Source organism: Spea bombifrons, chromosome 3, assembly GCF_027358695.1.
Source record: "Spea bombifrons isolate aSpeBom1 chromosome 3, aSpeBom1.2.pri, whole genome shotgun sequence".
NCBI classification, from domain to species: Eukaryota; Metazoa; Chordata; class Amphibia; order Anura; family Pelobatidae; genus Spea; species Spea bombifrons.
Window position 1 is genome coordinate 7,261,135 of NC_071089.1, and position 21,603 is coordinate 7,282,737.

At 41.0% G+C, this 21,603-nt stretch overlaps 2 protein-coding genes across 2 annotated transcripts; both read right to left on the reverse strand.

Annotated features, from left to right (window-relative positions):
* Window positions 1–4,012: 4,012 nt before the first annotated feature.
* MTARC2 (mitochondrial amidoxime reducing component 2) lies at window positions 4,013–9,916 on the reverse strand. Its single transcript, XM_053459659.1, has 7 exons — window positions 9,659–9,916; window positions 7,470–7,643; window positions 6,958–7,123; window positions 6,372–6,512; window positions 5,575–5,639; window positions 5,163–5,234; window positions 4,013–4,662 (listed from the first exon to the last, which is right to left on the reverse strand). The coding sequence occupies exons 1-7, from the start codon at window positions 9,880–9,882 to the stop codon at window positions 4,539–4,541; spliced, it is 966 nt and encodes a 321-aa protein (XP_053315634.1). The 5' UTR covers window positions 9,883–9,916; the 3' UTR covers window positions 4,013–4,538.
* Window positions 9,917–13,844: 3,928 nt separating this feature from the next.
* C3H1orf115 (chromosome 3 C1orf115 homolog) lies at window positions 13,845–21,603 on the reverse strand. The gene is made up of 2 exons (XM_053459661.1): window positions 21,229–21,603; window positions 13,845–14,184 (listed from the first exon to the last, which is right to left on the reverse strand). The coding sequence occupies exons 1-2, from the start codon at window positions 21,541–21,543 to the stop codon at window positions 14,062–14,064; spliced, it is 438 nt and encodes a 145-aa protein (XP_053315636.1). The 5' UTR covers window positions 21,544–21,603; the 3' UTR covers window positions 13,845–14,061.

A 21,603-nucleotide genomic window follows, 5' to 3' on the forward strand; every position in this document is an offset into this window, starting at 1 on the left:
TTAAAAGGCGTGTATTATGGGTGTAAAATGATGTCTTGCGCCATCTAGTGGAGAAAGACTAAATTTGTTGTCACTGATTTTTTTATAGGGCAGATTAGCTCATCTCCTTGTTGTTGACCCTTTTAGATAATTATATTTGGGGTTCAATCAAACAGTTTGTGTGCATAAAAATAGTACATTTTTAGCCCCTTACCAGGGGTTGCTGACCCCCCCAGAGTTAAGTTTGATAGCTCTTTTTTAGTAATGTCTTTTTGATACAAGTGCAGAAGAGAACATAAAACATCGATGAGGTAGAACTTCTGTTAGCTCGGTGGGACTGTTTTTAATCACCTCCCGTGGGATGCCTTCTTGTGGCAGGTGAGCTTATGTACTTTGGCCAAAACACAATACTAAAGCCCCATGTTTATTTTATATATATTTGCAGGTTTGGATTAGAGTGCTGGGAATTTATTCTCCATTGTGTATTAAATATGGATAAATTCCAGTCCATTAATTGAGCGCAGACATAAAGTATCCCTTTTTGTAACGTTTTTGCCTACTTACCTGGCAGTTGCCACCCTCTTTTAATATCCCAAAGTTGTTTTTTTTTGTCTGTTGGTGTAAGCGTGTGTTGTAGTGTGTGTGTGTTAGTTAACGGGAGGCAGGGACCACTTGGCTTTACATGCCTCCCTACCCAGCAAGAAGGGACCAGCCATGGGGTGCCTTGATGTGGCAGATGAGCTTGTGGGCTTGATCATTTGTTCTTCTTTAACCCCTTAAGGACAATGGGCAGTCCCAAAACCCATTGAAAATAATGCATTTTGAGCCTGTACATGTACGGGCTTTGTCATTAAGGGGTTAATAATGATTCATATGTATTTTCAAGAGTAATTATAAAGCGTATTAGGAAAATGCATTAAATTAAAGAAATTGCAAAAATGGCTGAATTATTTTAAACATTCGAACTGGACGCCTTTGTATAAAATTAAACAGGGTCACGGGGAGACTAACCCTTTCCCTCCCGAGCGATCAACAGACTGGGGATCGTTTTCCTCTTTGGCACGTAAAGGGTTGATTGAAATACCTTTTGGTCATTCGCTTTTCCAGCTGGGTTTTCCAGACGTGATTGGTGGGATGGAGCGAGTGATCCATGGGACCCTTCACAATATTCTACACAATGACCTGAAACGTAACACTGCACAAGCGTTAATAGCAACAGAAAAACTGCTCTGATTTGTGACATATTTACCCTACCACTCTATGAAATCTCGGCTCATTGAGAAATTATCTCTGCCGCTGTTTACGCGAAAGAAAAATATTTGCCAATTACTGTCACAATGTTATTATACCAGCGATCCTCTCTGTATATGTTTAATTGCCTTTTAAATGATCATGGAAAATTCTACAAAAAAAAATATTAATATTTTGAGAGAGCCTTGTAAAATTCCATTCCACTGTTAAGCTCAGTAATAAAAAAAAAAAAAAAAAATTCTCTAAAAAAGTATTATCTCGAGAATATGTACAGTACTCAATCCGGCGACATTCTCTTTTTTTAACGGTAAATGTTTAGAATATTTTATTTTGTTGAAAATTCTTACAAAAATACATTTTTTTCTGCATGAGTGGAGCGAGAAAGCAATGGTTTGGACGTGGGGGTTTAGCTGGTTGTATAGAAAAGTTACAGACGCTTCTAGAGAAAAAGCCAACACCGCAGAACTTGACAGAAGCAACATTAAGAAATATACCCACAACAAGACATAAAATGCAGCGCCACACGTTTCCTAAAACATGATGCCCCTTTGTCTCAACAGAAGCCTTCGGTGCAATAGTTGGTCCTTCAACATGAGTCCATCACAAGGTCAAGATGTGCTGTTAGGCGGACGAGGGGTTAAAGCCGAAGGGATGTGCAGAAGACAATCTATTTCTATTTCTCCAGGTCTTGAAGAAGGGCTGCACTATTGGCATTCCTCATTTTTATTCAGCAGAAGGGACTGAAGAGTCATTCCATGTAAGTGGATCATTGGCAGCTACATAGTAAAGGTGTGTGCTGTAGACGTGAATTTCATAAAGGAAATGTTTTATTATGATGTCACATGGTAAAAACACCCCCACCCCACTGCCCTTGGTAAATAGGGGCTCCTGGAGATCCCATTTATTTTTTTATTTTGTTATTTTTGCTTGTGTATCGGTGGAGGAATTTTGTGAGTTTCAGACAAGGACATGTGAGTTCTCATTAACCTCGCACGACCTTGCCAGTAATTAGCAAAGTTTAAAGATATAAATATTTAGTGACTCTGGGAGTTGTTTTGCTAATGTTTGACCACTCAGCGAATAGACCCCGGTGTTACAAAACGCAGCATGATGACACTTCGCATTAGACTTGTCGGAGGGACTGTTTGGGGGACGGTACTTATCAATAACTAAAAAATAGGGGGTGGTCTCATTGATGGTTATGGCTGTGATTGATGGGTCCAACAACCCGTGGGAGTTTTACCTTACTTTTTTCACTCAGGCCAATCAGCATTTGCAAGGAGAGGGACAAGCATAAGATATATAGGTGTGTGGACACCATTTTAACATCAGTTGCCGCAGTTACAGACTGATGGGAGTTGGAGTGTGAGACAGTTTATTAGCAGAGGTTGAGATTGATGCTCATTACTCCTGAGTTAAGTTTAGTTGATTACGACAATTGCCCATTTATGCTACGAGCCAAACCTGTCATTTGTGGACACGTTATTTTTTATTATCTTTTTGTCATATCAATTATTCTTCATTGATAAATACATATTGGTTTACAATATAAGATGTATAATATATAATATTGGGGAAATTCAATCCACAGGACTGTATGAGTTTATCATATGCCAGTGTCTGCCCACACCCAGTGCTCTGCTACTACTACTACTACTACTGCTGCTGCACCTCTTTGGCCGTCCTTACTCTCTGGGGTGGGGGGGCTTTAAAAAAAAAATTGTATTGTGAAAGGCGAGTCCAGAAGGTTTAAGGGATCCCCCCCAGTGGGAATGCCCCCCGAATGTCGTTCCAAAAAAGCTGACAGGAAACAAAATTTGTTGCTCGAAAGCAAACACAGCAGAAACAAAATGAAAATTTTGTCCCAAACGATTTTGCTTACCGTGTCTGTTTCACAAATTTCTTACACTAATTTAGCTAAATTTATAAAACTGAATGTTAAGGGTCTTAACAACTTAAGGTTTCCTGACTTTACTCTTTATTTCCCACATTCCTACGCTACAAGTGATCCCGCTTCTAACGATTATTGTGGAAAGGCAGCTCACGGAGATAGACACACATGACTGCAAGCAAAAATATCACATTTATTTATAAAAACAAAGAAAGAAAAGCAATTACGTTGCGACAACATTCAATACGAAATGTAATACAATATCGAGAAGTGATTCCTGAGCATGGAGTCAGATTCTGTTCTATACAAAGAACCCGTCCTTCCAGTTCTTTGGCTTCTATGAGCTATGGTATCACATTAAAAGGGTTAATTAGTCAATTTAGTCACCTAACTACTCTGTATATGCTGTCTGCTAAACTCCATAGATAGGGTTTTTTTTCTGAAATCCCTAAAAGACGGGTTTCTCTTTCTGTTTGGAAGAGTTAAGCGTAAGCTTGGGTTTTGGTTCAGCAGGGTGAGGATTCGGGTTCTAGGTTAGGCGGACCTTGACACGCGAGGAGTCTTCTTACTAACGTCACGGACCATGGGGTGCATAACTCTACTCCTTGAGGGTCGACACACTTTTTGTGTCATCCCAATTTTTGCAGAGACAGTTCAATGGAAGATGCATGAAAACGACTTGTATCCGGGCACGGTTACATAGTATTCAGGTTTTGTGGCCCTCGAGAACAGGAGTTGTGCCCCCCCTGTGCCAACTCAAAATGCTTCCAGTTAGTTATATTTTCCAGTCTCTAGAGAAATTCCAGGGGCCGTTTTTAGGCCCTTTTTTCAGTTAGGGCTTCAGATTCTTGTATTATCATTCAAAGTCCTTTTCAAGATCTGCACCCAGCCATCAATTCACGGTCAACATCTTAAATATGTATTGTTTAAGGAGCCTCAAAGTATTTTTTTTTCTCTTTTTCAAAAACATTGTAGGTTATCCCATCAGGACAGGACACAAAAATCAGGCTCCTTTGCAACGGGGTTATATCATATGACATCATATGACATCATATGACATCATATGACATTTGTCCCTTGGCAAGAGGAGCAACCATATACAAAATTATCTGCATTATTAAGAAAAAAAAAGACTGAACTTCAGATTGGGATGTTACTGGGTTTTTAACCACTTGCCCTATGGAAGATCTACCGTGGGCTACGGCAAGCAGTATAGAGACCTCCAACCCTCTGCGGAAGAACAAAAAATGTATAAAATGTATATATTTAACCTACATGAAAAAAATAATTGAGATTTCATGAAAGCAACAGCAGCCATTGTTGATATATATATAGAAATAATACAATCTGCCTCAATAGCACCATTAGGATTTTTTTTCTGAATTAATCATTTTTTTGGGTGGGGGTATGGCATTCACTAAATGACCTGGTACACCGGGTCACCAACTTTGATGACACCTGTTTTTTCAATCCTTACAAACTGTCCAAACAAAGGATTTGACTTATACACTTTCTTGTGTGGGCCTTCGTATTGGCGATAACTGAAAGAAGAGACGAGATATTGTAATTAATAAATGAAGGGTTAATGGCTTGATGCGAGATGGCTAATGGTCGAGTAGCCAGAAAACTACGGTTTGGTATCAGAAATATATGGAAATTAATAAAACGCTATTTTATTAATAATAAAATATAATTAATACGCTATTTTACAATAAATAAATAAAAATGTTATATAGACAGAAAAAATATCAACCTCGTTATACACAGAGAGGAATTGTTCCTCTTCAGGAGCCCTTATGCCCTCTTTTCTCCCTTGATGCCCCTTTTTTCTAGGAGCTCGGAATGTTTGCTGGGTATGAGGGTATCGCAGGGTTCTACTGCCCTAAAAGCCCCGATAATGTGTATAGAAACAGCAGGGAATTAATCATTCTAAATACCATACCACCTAAATATTAAATATTTGGATAAATGAGAGAAGCAGGGAAGAGGATACTAAATATATATATATATATATATTATCATATATGTTGTATCTACATACCTGCGTAGCGTGGTCAGTGGCTCCTTCATATCAATGATTCCAGTGTCAGGATCCACGGTGGTGAATATACATCTTCAGATTTAATAGAAACGTTTAATATGAAAGTAAAAATCACACTTTAACATGCAAACAAAAATATTACGCTCCAATAATTAACCGTTTTAGTGGGTTTTTTTCATTTCATATAATGAGCAAGTGTTTTGTCACCCACAGCCCCAGGGAACCACTGTTTTAGTCTCCCCAGAATAGAAAAATGACCAGTTGGAATATGGAAGCCGGGCCCCAAAACAATAAAGCTGGCCATCAGTAAATTAGGGTTTTGCTACTGTAATTACTAGTTATTAGCGATATATATATATATATATATATATATATATATATACTTGTTCAGGCTTATTGGTATCTTACTGACCTTGGGCAGGGCATAACTTGCTTCAAGGTCACACGACTGCCGATCTGAATTTTTTTCCAGGTGTCCTGCAAAGAAAGAATGAAACCCCCAAATTAGCAAATAAATCTATGGCTCACGCACGTCCCACACAAAAAAAACCGCAGCATTAAAATATGCTAATTTTTTGTTAACAAACTCAGTAGAAGCACCAGATTCTTACTGAACCCAGGAAAACAGATGGCTCAGTATTTTTTTTAAATGCCCCAAGCTAAGAGTGAGAAGACAATAAACCCAGAAACTATGATTATAACAGCTAAAGAAGATTTAAAAAAAATAGTAAGTAAGTAAAATGACAATGAAAAATGTTAATAACAGAAAGAAACATTGTGCCAAACATTTTGTAGCTGTTCCTTCATTTCACCACTAGATGGTGATGAATGAAAATGAAATCAAGAAAAAACTATTTTCATGGTTTTCATGGTTGTATAAAAAGTAAAAAAAAAAAAATCCACTATTATCAATTATGTGAAAGAATAAAAAAATGTAAAAAGAATAATCAATCAAGCAAAACCCAAAGATGAAAGCAAATAACAAAAATTTGGTTGAATATTTTATTTAATTTAATAAAATTTACAGGACTTACAACCTTACGCTCATTTTTAGACCAGAAATCCCATAATCCTGTTATGTGCCTGGCTGGACCATTAGATTGCTTGCTATGGCAAGAAGACCACTTTTCAAACCTTGTACCCGAATCACTTTAGCACATGACACTCATAATGACCCGATAATGTAACAAAAATCATCTCATCGCATACCTCATCAAACGGTGCACACCCTGACACCACAATGTTAGGGCGGAAATTGCGAACAGAGACCTTCTTCTCAAGTCTGGTGTTTAAATCATCAACTGAGGCTTCCGACAACAGAAGAAGAGGACTCAGGTCTGGATACGCCACCTGGAAGAATGTAAAGGATCCATATAAATGTATCCCCTAAAGAAATCTAGAATTATGTTGACAATGATGTCCCAGGTTTCTGCTTTTCTAAACGACATTTGTTTGACCCATAGGTTTCATACAGTTTCTATCTTACTGTTGCGTGAAAAAGAAAGTATACCATCTTTGATGGCTTCTCCATTTTGGCTTTATTTTTGTTGAAAAATCATGACACGATGTAATATTGTGTTGCTGTATTTGCCTGATTTAGAACGTGTCCAAACAAGGAGGAACATACGACAAGTGGATACTGTGTACACTTACAGAACATGCTTCTAAAATGCACTAAGAACTCAAGGAAGAGAAGGAAAGGAAATATAAAGGAAGGTCTAACCAAGGACTGAACCCAGTTACCTGCTTTGTATGGGAGTGGACCAGAACTCCCTTTCCTTATACACGGACTCACCGTATCATTCTCTGTGTAGGTTTCATACTCATTCTTTGGGTTCCTTGGCTTCATTGTTTCTTCAAACTGCACCAGGCGATAAGTCTCTCTGCTCTTCAGAAAGCTAGTGATCCACCGAGAAGCTTGATCTCCACAATCCCTTCCCGTGACCGTATTGCCATGAATTCTAGAAAGTGAATCAAACTAAAAATCAAGAACAAAAAAGTGAACCTGTCACCCACCAATTTCTTTTACACGATATATCCTCATACGTTGAAGATTACCGGCCTAATGCCGTTGGCTAATAGCCCAAGGTAAACCTTACTTGTACATTAACCCTTTACAGCTCGACGCTGAAGAAATGACCTCCCCTGCAGGTTACGCGTGAAGCCTACAATCAGCTTTATATACAGCACCATAATGGTTAATGAACACCAGAGTATTATTTTGTAATTAATAAGGACAATGGATAAAGACGCATTAGCAAATGGCAAACCGCACACCAAGTTACACAAAGGACCCGTGGTACGCACTTGCAGGTGAACGTTTCGTTGCTGGCGGAGAGTTTTAGAGGAACGTGTAGCTCGTCCATATCAGGAGCGCAAAGAGTTAAATGGGTATCGTCGCAGGACGCCGTCATCAGTACCAGGCGGGGTTCTTGGCGGCCCGTAACACACACTTTGTCCTCCTTTACAACGAGCCAATGTCTGCAAATAAAAACCGCGAAGAGTGAAAATCACTATTGGAATTGTGTACTCATTATCCAAAGTCTGTATTCTAATATTCACATTATTATTATTATTATTATTATTATTATTAAATAATCACGCTCAACTATTTCATTACATTGTAACTCTATCTACTGCACTATGATTATTATTTATTGATTTATATCGGGTCACCTGTACGAGTAAACAGGACATAACGGGACATAATATAAATAAGAAGCGCGCCGCATAACACGTAACCGAGTGGATTTAGCCCATCGCAAACTGTCCTATATATACATTATATCAGTATATCAACCATCTCTTGTCCTCATTTTAACACATTTTATTAAAAAAAATTCTTTGTTTTTTTTTTGTTGTGGTACATGAAGAGGCTGCCTCACCCTAAGGCATTTTCTATAATACATACCTCCCAAGTGTCCCCTTTTAAAAGGGACAGTCCTAGTTTTATGGGCATTGGCCCGCTGATCTGTCCCGCTGATCTGCCCCCTGTCTCGTGGATCTCCCATGACCGCCCAGTCAGCTGAAAGATCGACTAAAGCTGCCACATGGCCACCTTCTCATGCGTTGAACCGGAGTGCCATGATGTGACATCATAGCCCAGTGTTCTGTTCAAATACATCATGAGGTTGCTGGATAGGTGAGGTAGGTACATGTCCTCCCGCCAACCACATCACCCAAAAGAGTTTTTTTGGGCAGCTGTTGATTTACAGAAGAACTGCATGGGTGTAAATCACACCGCTCAACACGTAAACAGCCAATGGGGGACATTTCATTTTTAAATGATCTGGTTAGAGGTGAGACTAGGGCTGGGGCTTCACAGAGTTCACATAGGGCAGACCAGCCCTTTGTTAACAGTTTTGAATCAGCCTAGGGAAGCAAGAACACAGCTGGGGTCACATAAATGATGTTCTGCGACCCGGCGGTAAAATCATGGGAGGAAGCTGTGGGTGAGGTAAGGAGGGAAAGAAGGCATGAGAGGGTAAGAGATGGAGTATGTATGTGTGTGTGAGTGTACATGTGTACGTGTGTGAGAATGAATGTGTAAGTGTGTGTGTGAGGGGGAGTATGTGTACGTGTGTTAGCATGACGGTATAAGAGTGTGTTAGAATGTGTAAGCGTGAGTGTGCATGTGTGTTAGCAGGAGTGATTAAGGCTCCCCACAGGCCTATGATAAGGAACCAGAGTGTTTGTTTAGTAGATTGGGCTAAAGATAACCGATCGAGAACTCGTCTACGTGACAAACACACTTCGTCTGAAAATAATGTGATTCTTGTAATAAAAATGTTGATGATTTCTTTGAAGGGATACTCCGGTGTCCTTGGCAGCCACTTGAACAAATCATTTTGAAAAATATGCATTCCTCACAATGCCAAAAAATAAAATGTAGACCATCTTATGACATCATATCCCAGCGCTCAGCATCAGAAACCGCCATGCATCACAAGGGAACAGACCTTCGAGCTCTCTTGATTTTGTGTCCCCCCAATCGGACCTGCTCCTCCAGCAGTGAGCAATATAGTCTGTCTCTGAAGAGGCGCACACCCGGGGCCGGCCGTAGCGGCGACCCCCTGACGAGCGGCACCCGGAGCGGACGCCCCCCCTAGGTATACCCCTGCTGCAGGGTGTCAGTGATGTATTCTGGCCCAGGCCGATACAGGACTGCGGGGCGCAGCTCTTTACCCGCGCTGGTCTGCAATACGCCATAATTATGTGTCCTCGAAAACATGGCTAATGTGGTGGCCCTACCCCTATTTTCACAGCTGTGTTGGCTGCTTGAAACAGGAAAGAATTCCCAGTGAAGTAAACAAGAGCTGGGGGGCAAAGAGGGCAATTACAAAAGGGGCTATTCTGATGAACCCCCACGCATTTGCACACGTGACTACCGCTTGCCATGACGGTTTTTATAGGCAGTCCCAAGGCTTCCATATGACCCACAGTTCCCTGAATGCCTAGCGGCCCTCTCCGGCAGCTTGGGTTTGCCAGTTGGTTACCTGTCTCTGAGGTTGCCGTTCTCCAAGCCAAACGCTTTGCATTTTGCTTCTTTCAGGGGGGTTCCTTTGCAGGACTTGACGGGGTACACGAAAAGCTGCGATACTTCTCCCACCTTCACGAGCCGCCGCTTCCTCCGGCTGACAAAGAACCAAGTGACTCCTACGGCTGCTCCAAAGCCGGCTGCTAAGAGCAGGACAGCGCGTGTCCGAGATACGCTCTCCATGAGGGCCAGGCCTTGCTTTCGGACCCCAGGAAATCCCCCTCTGGTACTTCTTTAAAATCACAAAACATTTACTTAATTTACAACAAGCACAGCCAAACTGCTGGGGCGGGATAAAGGCTGGGCTCAATCTGGCATCCGTCCCGATCATGAGATCCACTCATGTTACATACGCTGATTGTGAAATGCGTGCCTGAAAGAGAACTTTGGATTCTTTCTCCTCCACATTAACCCCTTAAGGACAATGGGCGGTCCCTAAACCCATTGAAAACAATGCATTTTGAGCCCATACATGTACGGGCTTTGTCATTAAGGGGTTAAGAACACTGGAATCCAGATAGAAAAAGAGCCAACGAAAACATAACCGGCGATAACTTCTATATGCATTGATTGTTTAGGGGGGCTCCCCGTAAACCTGCGGTGTCCCTTTAAACAAGAACCAGTGTGAGAGGTGAATGTTTTTTCTCAGTGTCAGTTTAATAAATAATCCGAAATTGGCGATATCCTAACATTAACGGTTAATTATAAACTTTGCTGATTTAGTTTTTTTTTAAAGTGGAAGCGTCGGGTTAATTTTCAGATTAAATAATAAAATTCAGGCCAAGTACAAAATACTATTTATTTAACACTTCTAACCTTCGGCACCCCCCGTGACTAAAACACACACTAACACACAAACTCGCCCTAACACCGCACACTTACACATATACACATACGCTATTTGCCCTCATCATCTCCTTGCACCACTAAGTCGATACGCTGACACATGCTAACACCATATACCCGTGCATGCTAACGATACACACTAACACGTCTGAAAGCAGTCAAAACTGGTGCAGAAACCAGAGTGGTGTGCTGCAGCTCTGGAGATGCAGTTTCCATGTTTAAGCTAACAATTACATATTAACGTACGTATAATAAGCTAACAATTACATATTAACGTACTTATAAAGTACTAATTCATTCTTTGTTCTCCTGTATAGGATGACCGCAGAGACCTGGAAGCCATTTTAACCAATGACTTACCAGGTACTTCACAGGTCCTATTACTCCCACATCATCGCAGTCGATGAGACCTCGGGGCACTACAAAGAATCACACGGACGGGTAACGTGATCGTGAGCTGGAGAAAGACAGTAAGAAAGCAGCGCTTCTCTGGGCCAAAATATCCAATTTTTTTTTTAATAAAATATATATATATTTTTTTTTTAAATTGACCCTAAGGGGTTGATTTTTTTATTGCTTTTAGTGAATGTGGTTAATGGTTAGTGGGGAATTTCTTAGCTTTAGGTTAAAAAAAAAAAGATGGATAGATAACTTGTAAATTAAAATAAAAATCGTACAGGATTTTTGTTAGTATTTTTACCCGCTATGAATACATTTTTTTAAAAATGTATTCATTAAAAAAAAACGTCATATAAATAAATAGAGTTTCGACATTAGTGTTTTTGTAGATTTTGCCATAAAATATTGGGGTCTAATAACAAAAATAATATTTCACAGAAATCGCTGACGTGAAAAACCACACAAATTGTAAAAACAAAACAAATGCTTTATTTACTAAATATACTCAGTAGCATTATCAGAACTAACAATTTTATCATACACCTTGTATCTAAATATTTAAAAGCAGCATGCGTTAATTTAAGAAATACTGAATTCGGTAATTATTCGATGAAAAAAACCCAAATGTTATCATACTTCGAATTATAAAGTCAGTGCGGTACATTAGGTTGGAAAATACTTTGGAACATAAAGGATGAAATGTTACCTCAGATTATATCGTTTTTTACAAAAATTGTATTACGAGTGAAGTTTATTTAAAGTATATACACATTTTATTTATTTTTTACACAAATATTTAAAGCTTTCATTTACAGGGATGTGAAAACAACACATCATCAAAACTTACATTTCCTCAAACTTTTTTTGGAGATGGAAGGACAAAAATATATGAAAATATATTGAAATGTATAAATGTATGAAATATATCTTTACTATTTAAGCTTAAGGGTCTCCGAGAACCAGGGCTATCGTTTTGCGGCAGTCAAGCGTTTTTTTAAAAAACATTCATATTTTTAAAAATAGAAATTATTAGAAATTAATTGGAAATTAGAAATTTAAAGACAGGGCCGCCACATGTTTCTCCCACGGCCTGCCCCATGCCACCCCGGGGTCCCACTCCATTCTCACAATGGGACCACCAGGCTCCAAAGTCTGTAAGGGAGTACAGGCCCCAAAAGCCCATGAGTAGCAGTCCAGGGAGTCCAATGAGGGGGCCCGTGACATATCAGCGAGGCTGCCCCCCCATTAACCCAGGCCCCATACGCTTATAAAAGTACCGGTTGTACCCCCCTTGATGGCAACTCAACTACAAAGCAACAAATAATCACTTAATCGCATAACCAAAAAGTTGTGTATAAAAATAAATCCTGGTGATAAGTTTGAAAAGGGGTTTTATCTCCATAGCAACCAAGTGGATGGACACAATCGACAAGAACATTCTATGACAAGATCACTTTTTAAACACTAGTTAGATAAAACTCTCTCCAGAAATCTCTCTCTAATGCCAACGTTTTTTCACATACATAACCACTAAGTATTTGGCCCCAAAGAAAGTGTTTTTCCTAGGGGTGCCCATTATAACCCGGAAAGAAACATGATTCCGTATTAAGCCGGGGAATCAGCGCCACACGATATACCCCTAGTCTAGTTGGCACATGCTTCTACGCAGGTTATTACCACCTCGGGTCCGACCCTCGCTCTTCTTTCTACACCTATCCCTCATCGACGTACTTTAACCTTCTACTTTAACGATCATGTCAGATATGGGGGTGCTGCCCAGCGGTGTATGACCCCAGCCACCCCTCCGCAGCTGCTGCCCCTCACTGAGGAGCCCGGGGATATGATCACATCCGGGAACGTGCTGGCCCCTGGCTACCCAGAGCCCCCACATGTGGGATGCATGATCCCGCTGACGTCATTAGGTGGCCCCGCTGATGTCTCGGGACACATACTATTGTTGGAGCGGAAGTTGGCGATGACTGGTGCATGCCGCCACTCCGCAACTCCGATGCCAGGACCCAGAGTTTCCCTGTAGTGACCCGGAGGCTCCAGGCGAAACCCGATTTCAGGCATATATATGATCCTCGTTGCCCTTTACTTTTTGCCGTGGAGGTTGTGCAGATTCCTCACGATCATCTATCGCCCGATTGGTCCATTTGGACCTCCAACCACTGAGCAGCGACACATCTGGAGGCCAGATCCCCCCGTTTTACGGCAGGGATACAATTTACAGAAGCGTCTATTAGTTAACTTTTCAAGCATTTTAATAAATCCGAGTCTACGTGGATGGGAATATTTTGGGGGCACAAGTAAAAGTCCCTTTTTTTTGTAATAGTAATAAAAACAAGTCACCGCTTTCAAAGTCTATGCTTCTATGTTATTCCCAGCCATTAAGGAGTTAATACAACTTAATTTAATCCATTATGTGTCGTCGTCCCCACCCTGAAATCTCTGTAATAACACATTAACATAACACATTAGGAAAATACTGTTTAGATACCGTGAATAGTTTTAGACCATTTACAAACTTTTAAAGCAATTTCTGTACTTATGTTTTATGTTTCTCTGTTTAGCGACCAGGGCTAAAAGCAAGCCGGGCGTCCATTTATCAGGTATCCCGGGTGAATAATGTCCACAGCGCCACTTCTAGACGTCCAAGAATGATGCATGGTGGAGACCAAAGAGCCTGGCGGAGGTAGTTACAATGGCACATGGCCAAGAGAAAGAGGACAGGGCTGGGTATTCTATATGGTGGGGTAATTGATTATGCATTCTGCCCCATACTGACCGTTCTAGTACTAATTACAATTAATACTTACAGGTTGATGAAATCAATATCCGTATTATCATTTATCTTAATATTTTGTTGATCTCAGCCTTCGCACATGGAGTTTTTTTGGTGGTGTATATATATATATATATATATAGTCCAAAGAATTTGGCCAATAACTTTCCCTGAGTTACGCTGGATAAAGAAACCCCGTGTGTCGTGGATAAGGATTTGGCTTCGGCCACCCTTCATGGTTTTGTGAAAGTCCATTTTCTTTGCAGGTAGTTGAAATACTTGAAATGTGAAGACGCAGTTTTTGTGGGGGGAGGAAGGGGTTGTGTTACTTGTTAACGAGTCATCGATGATATCACAACAGAAGAAACCCCAAACGGGGCTATATATGCATTTGCCAAACCCTGAATTCCAATCAGCAGGTAGCGGCACCCGGTCCGGACAGCTTTGCCCATATTCTGGAGAGAAAAAAAAGCTTTAAATTAGTCTTTGTCTATAAATTAACATAAAAATAAATTGATAGAAAAACATGAAAGTACATTTAATTTAAAATTCTCATAACTGGCTTTATTATCAACTAAATTGGGTAAATTAAGGGTTTCACAATCATGAGAAGTTCTACAACTGGAACAAGAAGGTAATAGAAGGAAAGTCAATTGTAGCGCTTGGTGTTTGTAGATTATGGAATTCTGCTGCCACCTACAGGTTGACTTCGAGTACTACACTATGACGCTTCTGTTGGGATGTGAATGATACAAATGACAGCTGATTTGCCTTTTTCTGCTTGCAATAAGCAGGCAAACTATTTAAACACAAAATGCGATACGAGAAACTTTCAGTAAACATGTTATTTAATGGCACAACCAGGCCAGGACTGGCCATCTGGCACATCGGGCAGAAGCCTGGGACGAGAGCCCCCCATACTTACCTTTATAGGCGGCACTTCTCTGGGTCACTAAAGGGAAACTTCAGGTTGTGAGAGCGGCATTGGGGCAATCCGCACTCCCCGCACCCATTTCCCCTCCAAAAATACTGTATGTTCTGCGAGCCCGGCATGATCGCCCACTGAAGTCAACGGGACCCCCACTGACATCAGTGGGACCTCCTACCCACATCCCGCAAAGGGTGGGGTTCTGACTAGCCAGAGCCAGAAAGTTTCCAGGTATGAGTATAACCCCCAGCTCTGTACACACTAATATACCCCTAGCGCTGTATACATTAATGTAACCCCCAGATGGGATTGGCAAAAAAACTGGTTTTAGCTCATTTTGTTCCAATAAACTCCCTTTATCTGCAGATCTGGAGGCCGCCGTTGCTGTCAGTCATGTGAAATTGTGGGTGACTCTCCCGGCTCAAACACCACACTGAGCTGATGCTTTATGGCTATGCTAAGGAAGTCCCTTCCTCCATAGACTTTCATTAGTCATCGGTTCTGCCTTGATGGTTACGACTGAGCCATTCTATTGTTTCCCACAGGCAGTATGATAAGGAATCAGGGTGTTTGTCTGGTACATTGGGCTCCAATTTGGGATAACAAATGGCCAACATGGAGCTGCCTAAAAACATTATATCATGCATAAACAAAAACCCTTTTTTAAAAAAAACAACAACAAAAAACAGCACAACATATTTTTATTCTGATACGAATACTAACAAAAAAATGTTGGGAGACACTATACACAACATAATTTATTATATAGAGAAATTAACTTTAAATAATAGTTCCGGGTCTATATAATGGCGGGGGGGGGGGTTTATTGAATGTGACAATTTGTGTGTTTCCCTATTTCTTTGGTTCTAAAACATACAGCATTTCTATTCAATGGCTGACTTCTTAACCCCTTTATGACAAACAAATAAAAAAAAACACACAAATTCTGAGAAGAAACAATTTTCTCTTTTTGAAAGTTATTCTGGTTATTCTGTTGCCGTTGTTAATGGGAACGGTCGGCCTGTTAAGTGAAATCGATAACTGACAAAGTGTAATTTATGATAATATGTTCCCAACATGCCTTTTGATTACCAATTGAATCGCTTTCTGCACAGTATCTCTCCTTATCAACTAAGAGTGTGACCTTTAAACGAGTCATGAGCGCACCACGTGCCCCTCCTGTACCTTTCTCTAATGCTCAAGAACTAGCCCATTCCAACTTATTGCCAAAAAAAAACTGTAGAATTTTTTTTTATATAATATCGTAGTCACAGGGTGACTTTGACAAAAGAGGGCATAGGCCAGGCAAGGAGTCTCCCCAGGAATTCATCAGTGCCCCTCTCTCTCAAACTCAAATCTACCCCATGTGTCCTCAGCCTCACGGGGTTACCATGACAATTTTATTAAAGAACATTATAAATAGGGAAATAATAGTGAATTAGTTTTGTCAAGAAGACACTTTTCACACTTTTTGGAGTTCTTAATCCTTCTTAAAAGGAGTCAGGCCCTATTGAGTCCTATTGGATACAAGTCAACAGCAGGGAGGAGGCCAAGACCTCTAACTGCAGGCCTTCACGGTTCATCCTTATCAAAGAATAAAGTAGATTTACTGAACTCCACAAACTGTCTTTCTGCCAAACGGCATTCCGCCAAAATCCACACGTTACTGCCAAATATTTGATTACAAACCAACATGCAGGCGGAGAGGTGAACTTCGGGTGACGTTCTTGGTAGATAAAAGTAGTTAATGCAGATATTACAATGGGTTCTTAAACATGGACCCCAGTTCCAAAAACCAAGCATTGGATATTTCGGTGGTCGTATTACCAAATAACATGATATTTGGGCAAAGCAAATTGTTAAAAATCACCCTTAAGGTGAGGGAATTAAGATCCAACAAGGTCTCCTATTAAGCAATAACTTGATGGGGCAGCAAGGACCCGATGGGGCAGCAAGGACCCGGCGCGTCTCCCAGACTTTGGGAATTGTCGTCGTTTTTATGCTGTCACGCCGTGAATTGACATCGCTGGTCGAGCACCGGCGCTGGGAGTTTGTAGACCTTGGATTTAACCCTTGCAGCCGGGTTCAGTAAGGAACCTGAAGCCACCTTGTCTTTGCCAAGCCCGTGGAATGAAACAACCTTAGAATGTCGTTGTTCATAAATGGAGATGTTTAGACAATGAGTAGAAATACAAACCCTATGCTTTGGTACAGGAAGGATAGGGAGGTGGTATTTAATAAAAAAAAGTTTAAAAATGACGTGACGGTTCCTTTAATGCATGCGCGTAGCGTGTCACACAAACCTATCACGCTAACGCTCCAAGAATGTGAAATGTTACACGTTGCGAAACACGTTTTGTTACATTTCTTGCAACACACAGCCCAGTGCTGAATCGCTCCACAAACTATCCAAGTAGGACGTTCTCACCGGCAGCACGTGTTCGGAAATGACAATATTATCTAATAACTGTGTTAACATCGTATTTTTTAAATAAATATTTGTAAGTTCTGATCATTTTATATATTTTTTCTTTTTTAATAATGAAATCAGCCTCCCGCAGCCGTTGGGTGAGAGTTTTGTTTGAAATAGTTTGGACCTGTGACCTCACCTAATTGCAGCTATAACTGCTTAATAAAGATTAGGTGTTACAAATGACATCATAGGGTCATAGTCTGTCACCTCATCACTCAACAGGGCAACCTGCCCCTGGTTTTGTGGAAGAAGAGACCACAGATCTGCTGCTTGGCTCAGATACGACGAGTGCACAAAATAAAGAATGGCGGCTTTATTCTTAAAGTTTTTACATATTTTACTGAGTTTTCTGACATTTTGTACATTGAATATATATATATATATAGTAATTGAGTAATAACTGACCTACTTACCTACAACCTAAATTTGACAGGACAGGACTGAAAAAAGTGATTGTCCCGGGAAAGTTTGGGACTGTTGGCAGGTATGCGGAAAGAGGGTAAAACAACTCAAAATAAGCTTAGACTTACAGTTAAAGGGTTAATGTGAGGGTAAGGATAGTAGTAGAGCACATGTTTATTTAAAGATATATTATTATCTAATTTTAAACTTAATAGGTGTTATTAAATGCATGATGTCACAAGAGTGAGCTGATTGGACAAACGAAGATCAGCTCACCCAATCAAAGTCCCTCCTCCTCTTTCAGGAAATGGGGGGGGGGCACGACACTAAAACGAACACGAAGAAACACTTGGGGTTATATTACTGTATACAGCGCTGGGGGTTATATTACTGTATACAGCACTGGGGGTTAAATTACTGTATACAGCACTGGGGGCTATATTACTGTATACAGCGCTGGGGGTTATATTACTGTATACAGTGCTGGGGGTTATTACTGTATACAGCGCTGGGGGCTATATTACTGTATACAGTGCTGGGGGTTATTACTGTATACAGTGTTGGGGTTATATTACTGTATAGAGTGCTGGGAGGGTTATATAACTGTATACAGCGCTGGGGGTTATTACTGTATACAGCGCTGGGGGTTATTACTGTATACAGTGCTGGGGGTTATATTACTGTATACAGCACTGGGGGTTATATTACTGTATACAGCGCTGGGGTTATTACTGTATAGAGTGCTGGGGGGTTATTACTGTATACAGCGCTGGGGGTTATATTACTGTATAGAGTGCTGGGGGGTCATATTACTGTATACAGCGCTGGGGGGTTATATTACTGTATACAGCGCTGGGGGGTTATATTACTGTATACAGTGCTGGGGGGTTATATTACTGTATACAGCGCTGGGGGTTATATTACTGTATACAGCGCTGGGGGTTATATTACTGTATACAGCGCTGGGGGTTATATTACTGTATACAGCGCTGGGGGGGTTATATTACTGTATACAGCGCTGGGGGGGTTATATTACTGTATACAGCGCTGGGGGTTATATTACTGTATACAGCACTGGGGGTTATATTACTGGATACAGCGCTGGGGGTTATATTACTGTATACAGCGCTGGGGGTTATATTACTGTATACAGCACTGGGGGTTATATTACTGTATACAGCTCTGGGGGTTATATTACTGTATACAGTGCTGGGGGTTATATTACTGTATACAGTGCTTGGTGTTATATTACTGTATACAGTGCTGGGGGTTATTACTGTATACAGCGCTGGGAGGTTATATTACTGTATACCGTGCTGGGGGTTATATTACTGTATACAGTTCTGGGGGTTATTACTGTATATAGCGCTGGGGGTTATATTACTGTATACAGCACTGGGGGTTATATTACTGTATACAGCGCTGGGGGTTATTACTGTATACAGTGCTGGGGGTTATATTACTGTATACAGCGCTGGGGGTTATATTACTGTATACAGCACTGGGGGGTTATATTACTGTATACAGCGCTGGGGGTTATATTACTGTATACAGCACTGGGGATTATATTACTGTATACAGCGCTGGGGGTTATATTACTGTATACAGCGCTGGGGGTTATATTACTGTATACAGCACTGGGGGGTTATATCACTGTATACAACGCTGGGGAGTATATTATTATATACAGCGCTGGGAGGTTATATTACTGTATACCGTGCTGGGGGTTATTACTGTATATAGCACTGGGGGTTATATTACTGTATACAGCACTGGGGGTTATATTACTGTATACAGCGCTGGGGGTTATTACTGTATACAGTGCTGGGGGTTATATTACTGTATACAGCGCTGGGGGTTATATTACTGTATACAGCACTGGGGGGTTATATTACTGTATACAGCACTGGGGGGTTATATTAAATATGTTAAATTGTTGGTTGGCTGCAAAGCAGTAAAGAGAAAGGGCACTCATCTACCACCCTCTCTGTAAAGTAAAGCAGTCTAGGCACATGTAAATCCCATTACAGATTATTTAGTTGTTGTATAGATTTGTAGGATATGGGAAATTATTCTTGAAGTCTCTGCTTCGCGATTTCCCGTGGACCTCCCTTTCCGTTCTTTGGCGCTTCCTCAGGGACTATTTGGTGTTTATTTAAAGATGCCGAGGCTTTACACAGATAAGATTATAACGCCGTAACAGAAATATTGGACAAACAGCACTTCCCATTAAAAGAAATACCCGATAAGGGGACTTTACGCTTTAATTTTCATATCGTAAACAGAAACCGTATCCGAAAACCGATCTAACCGGTACGGCCGTGTAATTAAAGGTGTCAACCCACTTACACAACACCGGGGAACCAATAACTGGACCGGCCACATGCATGAGAACTGCCCCTGCTATTCTATATTCACAGCCGCAATCAGGGGTCTTAACCCCTTAAGGACAATGGGCCCGTACATGTATTGGCTTTGTCATTAAGGGGTTAAGCCCCTGCTTCTAATTCATTCATCGGCATTTCGCTCTCCTTAGCAGTTCTAATCCCCAATGTTTGCCCCCTAGTCTCGGGGCTTTTACTCAATTACTGGGGTAGATTCTCCTGGATCACGCAGTCCGATCGGTGCTTTGCTCCCGGTATCAGGGTCCAGTCAGCTAGAATATTCCCCCTATAGGGTGGTGTCCTGGCATATAGCCGACGCCAAACCGCATTGTAATGTATGGCTACCAGGTGTGTGATTTCTCGAGTTGCCCCAAATGCTTCCCCGGAAAGCAGCGTTTATTCTCCCGGAGTCTCCATATAAAAGCAGGAAAATATTCAAGAAAAAGCTGCGTCCCCAGAAAATAAAGGGGCAAATCCACTAAAGCATGTGAGACCATATGTGGGGATCCATAGGAAACGCTATCCTGCAGGTCCTGCATTAACTTGACTATCGCTTAAGCATATCTGCACCTTATATGTGTGATATCCTGTTATTTACACCTATTGTATGGATTAGACAACCTGGGTGGATAGATCGCAAGCTTGTTGGATCAGGGCCCTCCTTACCTATTGTTTTTGTAAATCAAATTGTTGTTATATACTACTTTTTATGGACTGTTTATCCATTGTACAGCACTGCGGAATATAATGGCGCTATAAAAAACTTTATATATTTACATTTTTCGGAGTTGCCAATGGATCAGTACTGATAGATCAGATGCTCTCTAGAGACATACATACCTTTGTGTGAGTCAAATTCTATACGGCCACCCCCTAAACATCGTGTTACTTTCCATATAGCGGCACATTATCCTTATGTTAATTTAAATAATATAACATTTCTAGGTAATGCTCCTGTGGTATATTACCTTATATGCTATGCAACAATATATCATATCTGGCTATATCCTCACATTGTGATCTACATGGTTACTGCCTATATCCATGCACCTTGTTATGTTTTGTTACATTTTATATGTCAGCATGTTACCTTCCAATGCTTTATTTATACTTTGCTGTGATATATATATAGTATCATAGTATATGAGTATGTATTGTACTGCAATGTAGGCATATGTTGTTCAGCTCTCTATGACTGCATATCTATATTTACCAAGACCTCTGTGCTGATTAGGGATTGTGTTGTGGCTTGGTAGTTGCCCCTGGGGTAGCAAGCTGCCGACCCGCACCTGCCCCCATTCCCCCTGCTCACCTTGGCATACTTCTTCACTTTCTGCTTCCTCTTGTATTTCTTGTCCTCCTTGCTCTCAGCCTCCTCCACTCCCTCCTCCAGGGGGTCATACCTGTCAGGCAGGGGGGACAGGTGCACCTTCTTTCTGCTCCTCTTTTTCTTGCCCTTGGGAGCTTTGCACTGCGTTGGCTGCTCAGAGGGCTCCTGCTGTGGGCTGCTCACCCTGTCCCTCTCCTGTAATGGGGTCCCTTGGTCTTCCTCTGGGGGCAGCTTTCCATACTTGTTTTTCTTTTTGCCTCTGAGCTTGGAGCCCCCAGCCATTCTGCCTTTTCTCATCTGGTTGTGGCTGCACTGAGCAGGTAAATAAGCCTGGACTTTGCCTGCTTCTGTATAGGA

What these genes read in the sequence shown, in the direction of transcription:
- MTARC2 (XM_053459659.1), bottom strand. Translation starts at nt 9,882, where the DNA reads ATGGAGAGCGTATCTCGGACACGCGCTGTCCTGCTCTTAGCAGCCGGC. An exon ending in AACGAAACGTTCACCTGCAA is followed by an intron (nt 7,124 to 7,469) that starts GTGCGTACCACG and finishes TTCACTTTCTAG; the next exon opens with AATTCATGGCAATACGGTCA. An exon ending in CAAGTTATGCCCTGCCCAAG is followed by an intron (nt 5,235 to 5,574) that starts GTCAGTAAGATA and finishes TTAAATCTGAAG; the next exon opens with ATGTATATTCACCACCGTGG.
- C3H1orf115 (XM_053459661.1), bottom strand. Translation starts at nt 21,543, where the DNA reads ATGAGAAAAGGCAGAATGGCTGGGGGCTCCAAGCTCAGAGGCAAAAAG. An exon ending in AAGTGAAGAAGTATGCCAAG is followed by an intron (nt 14,185 to 21,228) that starts GTGAGCAGGGGG and finishes TTTTCTCTCCAG; the next exon opens with AATATGGGCAAAGCTGTCCG.